The 15,085-nt window shown below is 39.6% G+C and overlaps 1 protein-coding gene across 1 annotated transcript in view; it reads left to right on the top strand.

Moving 5' to 3' along the window:
- The window catches only part of ALS2 (alsin Rho guanine nucleotide exchange factor ALS2), a 32,819-nt gene that overhangs the window by 4,641 nt on the left and 13,093 nt on the right, over positions 1-15,085 (top strand). Inside the window, exons 4-18 of the mRNA XM_062498256.1 lie at positions 1,181-1,541; positions 2,407-2,575; positions 3,027-3,123; positions 3,529-3,606; positions 4,571-4,747; positions 6,388-6,559; positions 6,951-7,131; positions 8,838-8,903; positions 11,256-11,418; positions 12,239-12,370; positions 12,599-12,727; positions 13,040-13,110; positions 13,453-13,519; positions 13,808-14,010; positions 14,154-14,219. Of these exons, the coding sequence (XP_062354240.1) occupies positions 1,181-1,541; positions 2,407-2,575; positions 3,027-3,123; positions 3,529-3,606; positions 4,571-4,747; positions 6,388-6,559; positions 6,951-7,131; positions 8,838-8,903; positions 11,256-11,418; positions 12,239-12,370; positions 12,599-12,727; positions 13,040-13,110; positions 13,453-13,519; positions 13,808-14,010; positions 14,154-14,219 (2,132 nt within the window). The remainder of the gene's footprint in view (positions 1-1,180; positions 1,542-2,406; positions 2,576-3,026; positions 3,124-3,528; positions 3,607-4,570; positions 4,748-6,387; positions 6,560-6,950; positions 7,132-8,837; positions 8,904-11,255; positions 11,419-12,238; positions 12,371-12,598; positions 12,728-13,039; positions 13,111-13,452; positions 13,520-13,807; positions 14,011-14,153; positions 14,220-15,085) is intronic.

Raw genomic sequence — 15,085 nt, 5'->3', positions numbered from 1 at the left:
CTGAGACTCTAGCAAGAACACCAGCATTGGAAGTGACTGAAACATGTAATTTCATGCTCTCTTTCTCAATTCCTTGCTCCTGGCATATTTCCAGAGCACTGTTTTCCTTGCACAGTTTCAGGAGTCAAGACTGGAACTGATTCACTGAATCTTCTGCAGTTGACATACATGTGAAGAGCAGAGATGAGGTTTAATGCAATGTTTCAGCATTAGTAAAATCCTTCATTTTTCTTTGCTTTCCTACACAAATGAAGTTTTCTTTCCTATATTGCTAGGTATGCCTTTTAGAAACAGGATGAAGTAAATAGAACCAATCCCAGCTTGTTAACCTAAGCTTTAAAGAAGCTTAAAGAAGTGAAAGATTGTTTTTATTTTTAATAAAGTGAGCTGTAATACTTGTAATACTTATACACAGTGGAAAATGGTACTATTATTAGGTGGGAAAATGGGACTTTGCTGTCTTTGTTGTAATATTGAAACTATTTGTCTGAAATCATTTTGGGCATTGTTTCTTACTTGGTGGGTCAGCTGATTGCTACTGCAGGTAATGGTGTGGTGGGACTAATAATTGCCTTCAGTCAGTTTGTCCCTCCTGTGACTTGATGATTATTGACCAAGCTTGATATGGATGCAACAGTGGTGTAAGGGGACACAGCCCAGACTGGCTTTAAGATAGGCCTTGCAAAATGAATCCATGAATTGCTGTTTACCTTTTACCATATTGAAGAGAGAACTTGTCTCTCTGAAAATAGAGCGTGCTCACTGATGCACTTTGATTGGAGGCAAAGAAGTTGGTAATAAGCTTAAAATTATATCCCTTTTTATATTTGTTTCAAAGATCCTTTTTTTTGTTGGTATTTAGAAATCCCAGACTTACGGTCTCCTATGGATGAGCTACAAGACAAGTGCAACAGACAAAGCCCAGTCCATTTAGAAATGGTGTTTGGTGCTGCCGTTAAAAAAATTATTCTGAGCAATGGAGGTAGACCTAAACATAAAAAGCATAGATAATTTGTATTATATATAGTTAAAATACAGCTATAATTTACCGTATATACAGTTTATAATAAACATTATGTGGTGTTCAGTCCAGCCCATGGCTTGAATAGTGAATGTGTATCATCATCCTACTGTTCTGTGCTGTCTGCTCTGACAGTTTCCAATTTCCATTTGGTTTTAGCCATCTCAAGAGGAACAACTCAGTGCTTGTATCCCTGGCCCTCCAGGTAGCAGCACATCCACTCTGAACAGCCTGGTGGCCTCGTGTGCCTCGGCGGTTGGGGTGAGAGTCGCTGCCACCTACGAGGCTGGAGCCCTGTCCCTGAAGAAAGTCATGAACTTCTATGGCACATCTTCGAGCGAGCCAGGATCCCAGTCGGGCAGCAGGTCCCCGGGGCCTGAAGCTCTGAAGGACAGCCGAGAAGAGCAGGTCAGACTGGAATCCATGCAGGGCAAGAAGAGTTCCAGTTTAGTAGATATTAGAGAAGAGGAATCTGAAGGAGGGAGTCGAAGGCTTTCCCTGCCTGGCTTGTTGTCACAAGGTAAACAAGCATATTGGGGGAAAAAACACTGGAAAACTTATAGTAATGCAGGGGTTTATAAGTGAAAAAAACCACAAATATTTATTAAACACAAATCTTATGGTCTCTCAAAGGCGTGTATGAATTCTAAATGGTATCTTAGGGCTTGAGAGCAGTGGAGAGAGTGAAGACTAGCAGATACTATGTGCAAAGAAAACCAAAACCAGTGGGTTTACAAATGGTCTGTCTCGTTAAATTGAGCTAAACTGAGCACGTTGGAGGAGTCTTATTGCCAAATGATGCTGAGGTATCTTTCATGTTGGTTTTGCAGCAGATAAAAATCTGTGTGGTCTGTAATCTGCACTGCACTGAGCTGGTTTTGAGCCAGGGACCTAATAAGTATTCCAGTTCCCACTGCTGAACTTCAAAATTAATGACCTTCTTCCCTCACAGATTTTAGTATTGCTAATTGCTCTGAATGTGTATATAGTTTAGTTCCATACTGATCTTTGATTTGTAGGGAGTTTTAGGCAGTATTGAACTCTTCTGTTCACTGCAAGGATATATTTTCTTCCAAAACACTTTAATGTATAGTTTTGGTTCACTTGCTTCATTATAACTGCATGGTTCTCATATGTTTCCTATCCTCTTTAGCAGCTGGTAAGAACTACTTGACATTTGTCTGGTTTTAGCACCTATATTACTTCTTTGTATCCATAACCTATTGTCTTACCTGTCAACCATTGTTCTCAGACTTGAGTTAAAACTGCTTTAAGAAGTTTTGATCACTTGCTATTAAGTAGTGCTGTTACTGTGTAACATACAATCTGAGTGATGGATTCACCAAAATGATCAGAAATTTTTCTAATTCTTGGTCTCTGCTCAGTTTCCCCAAGGCTCTTACGGAAGGTAGGACGGGCAAAAATGAGGACTGTGGCTCTGACTCCAACCTATAGTGGTGAAGCTGATGCTCTTTTGCCCTCTCTAAGAACAGAGGTGTGGAGCTGGGGGAAGGGCAAGGAAGGGCAGCTGGGGCATGGTGATGTTCTGCCAAGGTGAGATTTCTCTGATAAATATTGTTTTTCATTCACTAGATTGCTAGAAAATTTTGAGTATTGAACTGTCTCAGCTTCTCAAATTTAAACATCTGCCATGCATTTTGTTCTTGTTCTTTTACGTGTTGTGACCTAAGTTTCTCCAAGTAGCATGTTTTATGCTGCATTGTCACCAAACATCAATCAATTATGACTTTTCCCTTTGCAATCATAACAGTTTTGGTGGTATTTTGACTTTGTCCAAATTGGGGTGAGGTCTACTATCAACTTCTGCCCTTCCTGGCCATTTTGACTTAAGCTGCTTTATTGCCAGAAGGTTCCATATATCTTTGGTTTTTCTAATTTGTTTTGGGGAAGAAAATAAAACCTTGATTGTTTTTGCATTAACAGTACCTCTCATAATATTTTTTCTTTTTTCCACCTTCTGCCCCTCTTCACTGGGGATTGACAGGCTTCAGCCACTGTGTGTGAAAAGCCTTGATGGTAAGGAAGTGATTCACCTCTCTGCTGGTGGCCATCATTCCTTAGCACTCACTGCCAAATCCCAGGTACAAGTGATTGTTACCATTTACTGTTTCTCTCTGATGTAATTACCATGTTTGGTCTTTTCTAGTTTTTAGTTTCTTTTGCTTCTAAACTTTTGTTCCCATTTCTGGGAGGCAGCGTGGAAGTAGTGTGGGATCTAAATTCTGTTTCTTCCCAAGTTCTGCATGTACCATCAACATTATGTTTAAAGATTGCTGTGACTTCATTTGGTGCCTTCTGTTTCTAAACGTGAGAAGACAATCTGAGAATGTAGGAAGGCAGTGAAAATTAAGGAAGTGCTTCTCAGTACATGAATCCCATGGCCTTGACTTGTGTGTTTGCACATCTGCTGTGGTGTACTACCACAGTTCAGTATGTTTCCATGTATATTCCATGTACATTCTGATGTTCACCACTGCTTCTTGCAGGTGTATTCCTGGGGCAGTAATATCTCTGGCCAGCTTGGTCACTTGAATTCCCCAACCACTGTCCCTCGTCTCACAAAGGTACTTTGTTTTCTGTGTTTTTTTTCTTTCAGCTTAGTGTCTCTTCTTGTACAAGTGAGTGCAGAGTAATTTCTGAAAATGACCTGTTCATAGATCTATGTGCTATTTAATAACAGAGCTCTTGATTTTCTTTGGCTTGTGCTGTGAAATGATCTTTAGATGAGCTTATGAAAACGTACCCAAGAAATCATTTACACAGACTTCCACTGGGTTTTGACCACAATGAAGTTCTAGAACTGAGAAATGTTTTATCTGAGAAGGTTGTATCTTCCTATCAGATTTCACTTTGACCTTATGTTTGTTTTCTCTGATATTGATGTTGCAGTGTTGAAACTTTTAAATACTCCAGAACTCTGTTTTTATTCTAAGCAATTGTTTCTAGCATTTTTAGCTTGCCTGGACCATGGCCACATCTGTTGTACATTTCAGTATTTCCAGAGCTTTGCAGAGTTTTGGCAGTGGGTGGTCTCTTTGTTTTGAACTTTTCACCACACTGAGTGAATAAAAAAGTAACAATTTTTGGGTTAGACCACAGCCTTCCCCATGTTTTCTGGTGCTCATCTTAATGGAAAAATAGCTGCACAATTTTCCTGCTTAGGCCTTATGCAAACTAATATATACAGCAGGTTAACAGTCTCCCAAGTTTATATAGATTTCCCAGTTAAATGTAGAGGAGAGAATAGTGTTCCAACTTTAATCAAGCTCACTTAATGCCCATTTAAAAATAAAACTGATTTGTAACTGAAAGGCAAAAAAAATCAGCCATTAGAAAGAAAGAATTTTCAGTGTATGTGTGAGGAGTTTTTTTTGTTACGAGACCCTGAAGTTGAAAAATTGGCCAGTTATTGCAATAGTTTATCTTGGCAGGTGTATTATGTATGTGTATGATTAAGAGTTATGTACTTTTCTCTCCTTCCAGCTCTGGGTCATGATTTTTAATGTCTTCCTTCCTTCTGAATTTTAGGTGTGTGGTGATGGTATTTGGACTACAGCAGCAGGACTAGATTATTCTCTCTTTCTAGCAGATGAGAAGGACTTCCAACCTGGGTTATATTACTGTGGGCAGGAGACATCAACAGAAAACAATTTGAATGAAAATAGCTGTACTAAGAGTCCAGTTTTGTTAGCAGCTTGTAGTAAGGTGAGTGGTATTTCCTTTAAGTCAGTACAGATGATCCTGGTGCTCTTAGGAAACAGCGCAGTGCCGGCGGCTCCATGAGCTTTAAGGGTGTCAAGCCACGTGGTTGGTTCCTAGTAGTGAACATGAGCATGTTGGATGGAAGGCAGAGAGGAAGCTGAGTTATTGTTCTCTCCCCTGCCTGTTTCTTGGCCTTTCCTTCTGTTTGAGGGACAAGGAGGTGTTTCTAGTGTGCTTAATCCATTTCCTTCCATCTGCAGGCTGCAGAAATGCACTCAAAAGAGCGCACTGTGCTCTGGTTCACCAGTCCTTGTGTTGAGTCTTCATTGCTATTGCTCTTCACTTCCTTGTCTCTCAGCTGCTTGAGGCCACTGGCTGCTCTGTTCTGCTTCTTGTATGTGACTGGGCAGAAGGTCCCTGTGAGTTCTGCACCATCTGCTTCCCTACCCCTCCCTTTCACGAGTGCAAAGGGGGATCTGAGCAAAAATATGCATTTCATGTTAATGGGAGACAGGAGGTGCCTCTGCACAATTTTTTTCATGAGGCTGAATCTTACACATGCCTTGAGGTTGGCATGAGGTAGGGGTGTGAACTCTTGACTGCATGCCCTCTTCCAAGTTGTATATGGTTTCAGACCAACAATGAGTTTAAGGTAAGAAAAAGAAAATTGTGAGGGAAGAGAATGTGAGGGAAGAGGAACCTTAGCTCCTCTGGGTATCACTGGTATTTCCCTAAACTGAGCAGAATACCAGTTTGGGAAGTGTTTTGAGAAGGGACAGAGATTTAGACACTGGGTCTGGCTCTGTGTCTGTGCATGCAGACACACACACAGACACACCTGTATTCCTTCTGTAAGGTTGTTGCTAGCCATTCCCTTCTCTTCAAGGGAGACTGGTAGGCTCTTGCCTATGAGAGCTGGTTGCTTGTTGAACAGTTGTGGCTCAGTGTTTCAAATGAATCCTCTATTTAGCAATCAAGGAAGTAAAAGTAGAGCTCAAACTCTGAATTACTCTATGGCATTACAGGTGAGCCAAAATTAGTGAAGGACCACAGTGCATCAGTGGCACTTGTGCTGACCTTAGAGAAGAATTTTGCTTTGAACTACTGTGGAAAGCAAGTACTACTGCTAGTAGTTGCAGTAGTTGTGGTATCAATGAACTGGACTCTTATCAATAAATTGACATATTCTGGGTCCAGAAAGGACCCGTCCAGAGCATAGTCATAGTTCTAATAAAGGCTTGTTCTCTCTTCATATTTAATAGGAGAAATGCATAATGTAATGATGCTATTTAATAACATTGTTGATACAAGCATATTGAAGTTCTTAAGTGACTGAACTTAAGGTCACTAGCTCTTAAACGTGGAATGGTTGTATGAGCCACCTTAAAAGGTGGCTATTTATTGTCCTTTGGCTCTGTCAGAGTCAGGAAAATGAACAGCAGTGGCTATAAATGTATCTTCAACTTTTGTCATTCTTGTATTAAGCCATATTGAATGGGTTGTTTGTCACTGAAGGTAATTAATGCTTCCTATCACTTAGTGCTCTTCAAAATACACTTTGTTTGCATTACTCTATTTTTAAATTGGAGTATAAAAAGAAAAACACTAAAGCTGCTGTTTTTTTTCTCTTTTTCACCTTTCAGATAGGGTACATAAGCAATGTGATAGCTGGTGGTGACAACTGTCTGGCCTTAGCAGACAAAAATGTAATGGGATATATTGCCAGTTTGCATGAGTTGGCTGCTACTGAGAGAAGGTTTTATTTCAAACTGAGCGAGATCAAATCTCAGGTTCTTAGACCTCTTCTAGGTTTAGGTAAGGCTTTCTTTTAATGTTTTCCTTGATATTGTTTCCTCTACATTCCACGACAAATTTCTGTTATGCAAAATTTAGAGGTAATAATGTGTTTTTGAGATAAAACTAAGGTCTTGCTTTCTCCCCTGTTTGGATGAAGAGGTTAAAGACAGTTGTGCTTTGACAGTGTGCATTCTGTTAATATTTGCACTTACCTGATGGTTTCACCTGAAATGCCTTCATTATTTGAGCTGTGTTTAGTCTAAAACTGTTGAACTTCTGATTCTGGATAATGTAGCCATGAGGTGAAAGTGCTAATAAAGCATCTAAACAGCACCATGTTGAGATTTTCTCTGTTAATGGGTGCTGCTCTTTCATAAAGTGAAATAAATTGCTTTCTGGTCTGTTACAGATAATTTGGGCAATGCAAATGCAATCCAGCTGTTGCAGGAAATGGCAAGCAGGTTCAGCAAGCTGTGCTATCTCATTGGTCAGCATGGAGCTTCTTTAAGTAGCTTTCTTCATGGAGTAAAAGAAGCCAGGAGCTTGGCCATCCTGAAGCATTCCAGTCTCTTTTTGGATAGTTACACTGAGCAAGTATCCAATTCCCTCTCATCTTGAGTCACTGCAGGCTTTATCTACTGACTGCAACAAGCCCTGAGTTAAGGGAAAGTAGGTCATAAGGAAAGCTATGTAACTGTTGTATTGTTGTGATTTAGAAATGTATGGAGAGTTCTATACAAATGGATTCATTTTGTAGCGAGATGTATTTCCAAGTCTTCACCAGTGGAGCACGTGAACAGCATCACCTTCCTTTGTGTAAAACTCTGGGTACAGACTCTTCCTTGGTTGATGCTTCTAAGCCTAAATATTCATCACTTATTAAGGATCCTGTAGTATAATGTGATGGGCTTACCATTGCTAGGCTGCTAATTAAAGCTATTTTTTGGGGGTTTATTGAGGTTACAAAATGCTTTTTCATTAGTTATTAGCTACAGACTGTTTTCCAGAAGAAAATTCTTCTGTCCTCATACCTGCTAAACAGCTGGCATTATACCTGTCACCCAAAAGCTGGATCTGCTTTAGTACTTAGAATTAAGTCTAAATTTTCCTGGTTATTGTTTTTATTGGCTTAATGCTTTTGGGAGCAAAGATCCATGCAGTCAACCTGTTTTCTGTCTTTCCTGCCAGTAACTTCTAGTTTCTGGACAATTTTATTTAAAAGTGACAGAAGTCTCATCGTACTTAATACTTACAGTTTTTGTGAAAAATAATGGCTTAACAGAAAGTTTTAAAGTGTCATATCTGAATGTAGCCTTAGTTACCAGATATCTGAAAATATCTAAGGAAACAAAATTTTGAGATTATCAACTTCAGCTGTTATGCAGTAGTTGTCAACTTCATTATGCAGTAGCAGTTTGAATGGACAACTAGTTGCACTTTTTTTTGAACACAGGCACAGCCAATAACATTTTTGCTAGGTCAGTGATAAGCTTATGCTGTATCACCCTAAAAGAAGCTTCCATCTCTGTTTATCATATAGGTTGTTGATAATTCTAAATTTGTATTTTCTCATTCTCTTAGTCTTCAACTTGAATTTTTCTTGTAACCTGGATTTTCAAAATTGGTCCTCATTATTCAGAATAAAAGATTTTAATTTCTGCTTCCTCAAAGACTGACATACCCAATCTCTGTTCTCACTATTGCTTGTCTTCTGGTGTCCCCCTTTGCTCCCAATTGCTTACATGTTTTTATGTGTTTAGCATCAGAACCCCTCAGCGTTATGCCATGAGCATTTTTCAAGCAACACAGTTATAATCTGTTAAATGGGCTAAGCAGAAACCTCTTCCCTTGGAGAAAGGTGGTGGGGGTTTTTTGTTTCTTTGTTTGATTGACTGGGGTTTTTTAATGGTGATGGAGAGAAGTCATAGAATGTTGAATGGCTGGAAAAGAGAAAATTCCTCTCTTGAAATTTCCTTCTTGATTATAATTAGAAGCTAGCAGTTACAGATGGTTTAACCTGTACATGCCCAAATCTGAGAGAAACAAAAAGAAAATTAAAGTAAGCCCTCTGCATTGTGCTAATGGCAGCAGAAATGTGTAGTGCTGCATGTTCAGTGCTCCATGTGGAAGGTGAATGCCAAGTGTTCAGGAACACTGAGTGTTGCTCAAGTACTGTATAACTTGTGTAGTAAAAGGCATTACAGATGTCATTATGAACTCTTGGACATTCCAACAGTTGCTGCTTTCAGGGATGTTTTCATTTTGTAAGTGAAGATCTTTTTCTTCCCTGTATTAGGTATTGTACTTCAGTAACGAACTTCCTCGTAATGGGAGGATTTATGCTCCTTGCCAAGCCAGCAATGTAAGCAAACCTTTACCATTGTTTTTGACATTTTTATCAATTAGCAAAGAACTGTAAAGAATGGGGAGTGTGTAGTAATACCATGCAGAGACTTGGTCTCAGCATACTTGAGTACACTAACTTCCTTCAGATCAAGAGAAAGTTACGTCCTCTTAACTCTGATAAAAACTTAGGTTAAAATGCTGCTAAGTTCAGTTAGTTCATCTTGAAGGTGGAGAAAGGAGGAAAAAAGCTTGTTATTGGAAATTCCTTCAAAGAAATAAAGAGTTCAGATCATTATTTTTTTGAAAGTTTTAGATGAGTGAGGTTAAATGCTCATCATTATTCAGTGTTCGTGTTTATTCTTTCAAATGTTGCTGTCAAGAAATGATGCAAAATTGTATTTCTGCACGTGCATCTTCTCTGCCTCTCAAGATTTCTTTGCTCTATTTCATGCAGAGATGCTATAAATGTGAGGAAGGAATTGAATTTTAAGGCCTGAGACAGTACAGTTGAGGTTTCTAGATTATAAAGCTTTTTTTCTCTTTTCTATAGTATTTTTTGTCTAGAAAATAAAGTAATGACACTGGTTCTCTCACCCTAGTGCTTTGAAGAAGTTGTTGTCCTGAGGGTAATTTTTAATTTGCCTGTGGAATTCCTGCCTTCACACATTCTGTAATCTGGAAGTAATTCCATTAACATTTATGGGGCACTTTGAATGCAGTGTAAATTACGGTACTGGAAGTTCTTGGAAATGCAGGTACCTAGGATGAAGAATATTCTGCCCTGGAGGACCAGTGCCAAAATCTAAATACAAAATCCCCCTGCAGAGAGACACTGAGAATCTTTCTTCATTGGTCGGGATTTTTAGGGTGACTTAGAGGAAATCTTAGCTCAAGTATAAGCTTGCTTATAATTAATACTGAAATCACCCATGCTGAATTCATCACATCAGTTGTTGCTGTTGGGTGTCACAGCTTCTCCTACTGCAGCCAGGGTCTCGTTAGGTAAATGACACTTCAGGGAAGACATGTTGTGCAAGTTTTGTTCTGCTCCTTGCGAAGGAAGGTTAAAAATATCTTTGCTGCTAATGATTAATTTCTTCCCACTCCTTCCCTGAGGGATACTGTCTTAAGTCAATGGCTAATGGTGTCAGCCCATCTTTTATGGATGTTCTGCAGCATGAATGCATTAGATGTAGTCCTGACTTTAAAAAAAGTGCCAGCTTCAATGGAAGTCTCCATAGTTGGCAGGTTTTTGAGCATGTTCTCTAAAAGAGTAGACAAACTGTAGTGAGTGTTGTCTGTTACTGTTTGATGATTTTCAACAGAGAAACCTCCATATCAGGATCTCAAAATTAAAAAGAGCAGGCTGTCTAGAGGCATAAATTTGCAATTAGGAAAAACAGTCTTCTCTCTGAAGGAGATTTTATTTCTAAGGCTTGTTCAATAACAGAATTCTTAAATAGCGCTAGCAGACCTAAGGTACAGTGTTTTGTGTGAATGGCATTTCACTAACTGTACAGCATTCTTAGGGAGCCTGCTGTGAACTCTGATCTCTTTTGCTGTCCCTGGGGCCTGCTCTCTCAGCCTCACCTGATTCTTGCAGCTTGTGGTTTAAGTGTTTCCCAGCTGGATGTTTCAGTGCACGTGTCCTGTGTGCCAGCACCAGTGAGCACACACGTACGGCGAAGGAAACATAGGTGTGCTTTCCTTTCAGTGAAGAATTCCTGGGTTTGTGTGCTAATGTACTGTCTTCAGAAACATTTCCTTCTTCTTCTCTGAACTAGATTAGTTCTCCCTCTTGGAAATCAGACTGAGGATTGAACAGATTTCCTGCCTTTCTCTGAGGTAGGATGTAATTTTTGTAGTTAGGTGAAGAACTGCTCAGTTGCCTTGAAAACAGCAGGGGGAAGAAATGATTTCAGTGTATTTAAGGAAGTACACTAGAGCAAAGTTAAGATTTTTTCAGGCCTTCTTGTATAAATCAAGAGTGTTAGAAACTTACTACTCTAAAGGCAATGGGGAAGTCTTTCCACCTGTTTGTTCTTTACTAATCAAGTGATAAAGAGGAAAAAGGCAATTGGTTATGCTCCAAGTGAGCAACATAGTCAACTTCCTTCAGCCAGCTGGTTATTGAGCATATGAAATTAGAAATAAAAAACAAGTTTTGTGTTGCAGTTTTAGCTGCATGGATTTACTACTAAATTGTGAATAGATGAATAAACAGCAAGCATTTGCCCTTATAATTTTTATTGGTTTATGATAATCCAAAAAGGGGTGATCAGGGCTCATTTACATAAAACATTACTGGTGTCTTAATGTCTTTTTTTCTTCTCTTGTCCCTCTGTTTCCCAATGGTCCCATTATTTAGAGACTTCCTGAATAAAAACCAAGAGCTGTTACAGAAACTGTCTGAGAAGAATGAGGAAAACCTCCAGCTAGTGGAAGTTCTGAATGCTCTGTTTTTCATGCCATTCGGACGACTTCATAATTATGCCAGAACTTTGCTAAAACTTGCCACGTGTTTTGAAGTGGTAGGTTGGCTTCTCTATCTGTAGTTCAGTAAATAAACACGTGAAACTTACAGCTTGGAATTAACTATGTGAAGCAAATGCCAGGTAATTAGAAACAGTTTATTCCTCAGAGGAGCTACTTCAAATTGTATTCGCTGCAGGGAAGATCTTGTAGATATATTTGCATCATCTTACACCACCTGCATGGATCATGTGACAAGTAGAAACTTGTTACCCTGCCAGAGCTTGTTTGTGTGCCTGAGTGCTTAATTGCAAATATATTGTTTTGATGTTTGCCTGTTGCTTTTCAGTTTCATCTGGCATCGTTGCTGTAGCTGCCCTTGGCTCTAATACTCTATATCAGGCAGACTTTTACCACCCATTCAGATGTATATAATTGCATTGTTTTGAACTAAAAGATGACTAAATACGAACAGTAACTACTTGGACATTTAACCCAATATAGTAATTTAGAGTATTGTTCCTGCAGTTATGAGCACTACTTGTGATACAGCTTGTTAAGCTGCAAAAAAATGCATCATGTAATTGTGTGTTAATCATTCTCCTTGTAATGTGTATTAATTGTTCTCCTTGTAATGTGTATTACTTGTTCTCCTTGTAACATTCAGGCACCTTTTGTGTGATTTTTAAAAACTATCAGCACACCAACAGAACATGTGACCAAGAAATCGACTCGGTCTGCTCTGCTTATTACCCAGACCAGCTGTCATGCACTTAGTGCTGATTTAATAAAAAGAGCAGTTGCATTGCAGCTTGGTTGGTGGTGTTGGTACAGGGGTTCAGAAACGCCCTCAGCTCTGTCTTACCTTGTGCCCTGCAGGCATCTCCAGAATACCAGAAGCTGCAGGATTCTAGTTCATGTTATGAGAGCCTTGCTGTCCATCTTAGCAGAAAAATGAAAGAAGCAGAATATACCCTTGGCTTCTGGAAGACTTTTCCTGGGAAAATGACGGTAAGGTAGCGCTTGCCAGCCCATTAGCAGCTTGAATCTCTTAGTGCATGTATCTGTTACTGGTGCTGCTGTCCCAGTTGCACTTGCTGGTTTTTCCAGCTGGTGTTGCTGTAGTACTCTTTACTTTAGAAAGGTTGGGCCTTTACTGTGAAAGACTAAAGCAGTGACTTTAAGTCCCAGTCAGCGAGAAGTGGGATCATGTCATTTTGCTTTTGACCCCACCTGTAGGATTCCCTGCGGAAGCCGGAGCGGCGTTTGATCTGTGAGAGCAGCAATCGGGCCTTGTCCCTGCAGCACGCAGGAAGGTTCTCTGTGAACTGGTTCATCCTCTTCAATGATGCTCTGGTACATGCTCAGGTGAGCCAGCTTGCTGCCAGGCACAACACCTCTTCTCTGCTTCAAAGAACATTCCATATTTTTTATACGGGGAAGTTTTTGCGGTGTAGAAATAAATCTGAAATTATGTGTCTTTTTAACATTTGATTGCCTTGCCCTGTGGCTGGCATGGTTTCTGTTGTCTGTTTCTTGAAGCAAAGAAGTAGAAAGAGTCCTTAATGCTCAGTTTTTCTGGGTTCTCAAACAAAGGGAAAAAAGAAACCATTTGGAAAAAATAGATCAGTTAATGGTTAATGAATCAGTAATTGGTAATGTTTCCCTTCTTTCCTACAGTTCTCAACACACCATATCTTTCCCTTGTCCACACTGTGGGTAGAAGCTCTTTCGGAAGAGGCTGGTAATGTGTGAGTATTCTTGCTAGTGATGCTGAAATAGTCTGATTTTTTGGGAGAGATGATGAAGTGTTTTTGGTAACCAGTTATTGTGAACTTGGAGTGGAATAACAGTGATTGCAGCCATGTCTACCCTTTTTTGTTTGTTTGTTTCAGAAAATGTATTTCTATGTCTTAATGTTGTGAAGGTGGTAGAGAGTGAAGCAAGTCTTGTTTGCTGTTGTTTCTTTTTATTGCTAACTTAAAGGAAATTCTAGTTGGGATAGGGAAGAGAAGATACAATATCAATGCTCTAAGAAACTTTGGAGTTTCAAGATGGAATTTCACAGATTTAAATACTTTTCTCCCATGTAGGAATGGGTTGAAGATTACAACACCAGAAGAACAATTTGTTCTTGTTTCTTCAACACCACAGGAGAAGGTGGGCGTTTCTACAAATTTGACACAGCTTCAGTGATACAAATGAGGCTTTCTCCCCTACTGTGCAACCAAACTGGGAGAAGGATTGCCTAAGTATTCCCCAGGAATGAAGTCTTTCTGCAGCTGAATGTGCAGGCTGGCTGTACGTGGTGCCTGAGTGTAGCAGTGTTGCAGTGCACAGCATTGTGCTGAGCAGTGCCAGGGACATGATTGTGCTTGCTGTAAAGGTGGGAGCCGGTGCAAAGACAGGTGTTGGCTAAATCCTGTAATGAGCCACTTTCTGTTTCAGACCAAGTGGCTGAGGGCAATAAGCCAAGCAGTGGATCAGGCCCTTAGAGGGACTTCTGACATGATTCTGTATGGAGCTGGTGGGAATGTGCCAAGACAGGAACCTCCTATTTCTCGCAGTGCCAAATACACTTTCTACAAGGACCCTCGATTCAAGGATGCTGTTTATGATGGGAGGTGGCTTTCAGGAAAACCCCATGGAAGGTAAAAGCATTGGAACGGAGCTGTTGAAACCAAAATGAAGTGGTTGCTGTAACAATAAGTAGGCTCACTCACAGAAGGTATTTGAAAAGTGCTAAGTGAACTGATTATCTTATATATTTGCATGGGTTTATATTTTTTTCCAGAGGGATCCTAAAATGGGCAGATGGACGAATGTACTCTGGGACTTTCCGCACGGGGCTGGAGGATGGGTAAGATATTCTAGCTACTTGTGGAGCCAGGCAAGAACTACTTTTTGTTGTAGGAGAAAACAACAAAACCTTTTTAATTAAAGGTTTTGCAGTGTATCTTACTGACCTTTCTTATAACACAGTGATGCCTCTTCTCTAGTTTTTTCTGCTATATTTTTGGTAGAGCAAAGGTTTAGTAATTTAGCAAAGAGACAAAATCTTGAATTCAGACTTTAGGGTATGAGTGAAAACTAATGAGAGTATGTAATCTTGATGATGAAGATAACGAGTACAGAGGAGACTGAAAGTAGGCTGAATGGAAGATCTGGACATTATCATGTTATCTGGTGAAACAAATAAAACCACTTGAAAATAATGTATTACACAGCTTTGAATTAATCTGTGGACTTCATTGCTAAGAATCTGCTTAGAGCACTGTTGAGGCTGAGAGATTAATTTATTTCCAAAGGTGTTTTTATATGCGTGCTATGAGCAGATATGTCTGTACTAGGCAGGATAAAAATATATGAGGAGTCCTGTTGTCTTCAAGATGTAGTTTCAAAATATTGGATTGGAGGAGAAATTGAAATGGGGTCTGACTGCAGGCAGCTTTTTAAAATTCCTCTTGGCTACTGGTATAATGTCAAACTATAAAACAAGGTTAGAGCTTTGGTCGTTGGTAACTCGGTGTAACTAATCATGGAGATTTTAGGGTTGTTGGACATGGAAATACTGCAAACAAGTCCCAACCAGAAAGAAATGGATTAGTATTTAGCTGTAATTGCTGAAATGATCAAATGTGTATACTTGTATTTCAGCATGCATGTTGTAGTCTCAGTACTTAACAGCAGTGTCTTGTTGGGTGGACATGCTCTCAGGAGAACCCT

This window comes from Cinclus cinclus, chromosome 9, assembly GCF_963662255.1.
Source record: "Cinclus cinclus chromosome 9, bCinCin1.1, whole genome shotgun sequence".
Lineage (NCBI taxonomy): Eukaryota > Metazoa > Chordata > Aves > Passeriformes > Cinclidae > Cinclus > Cinclus cinclus.
This window is presented reverse-complemented; position numbering and strand designations above follow the sequence as displayed.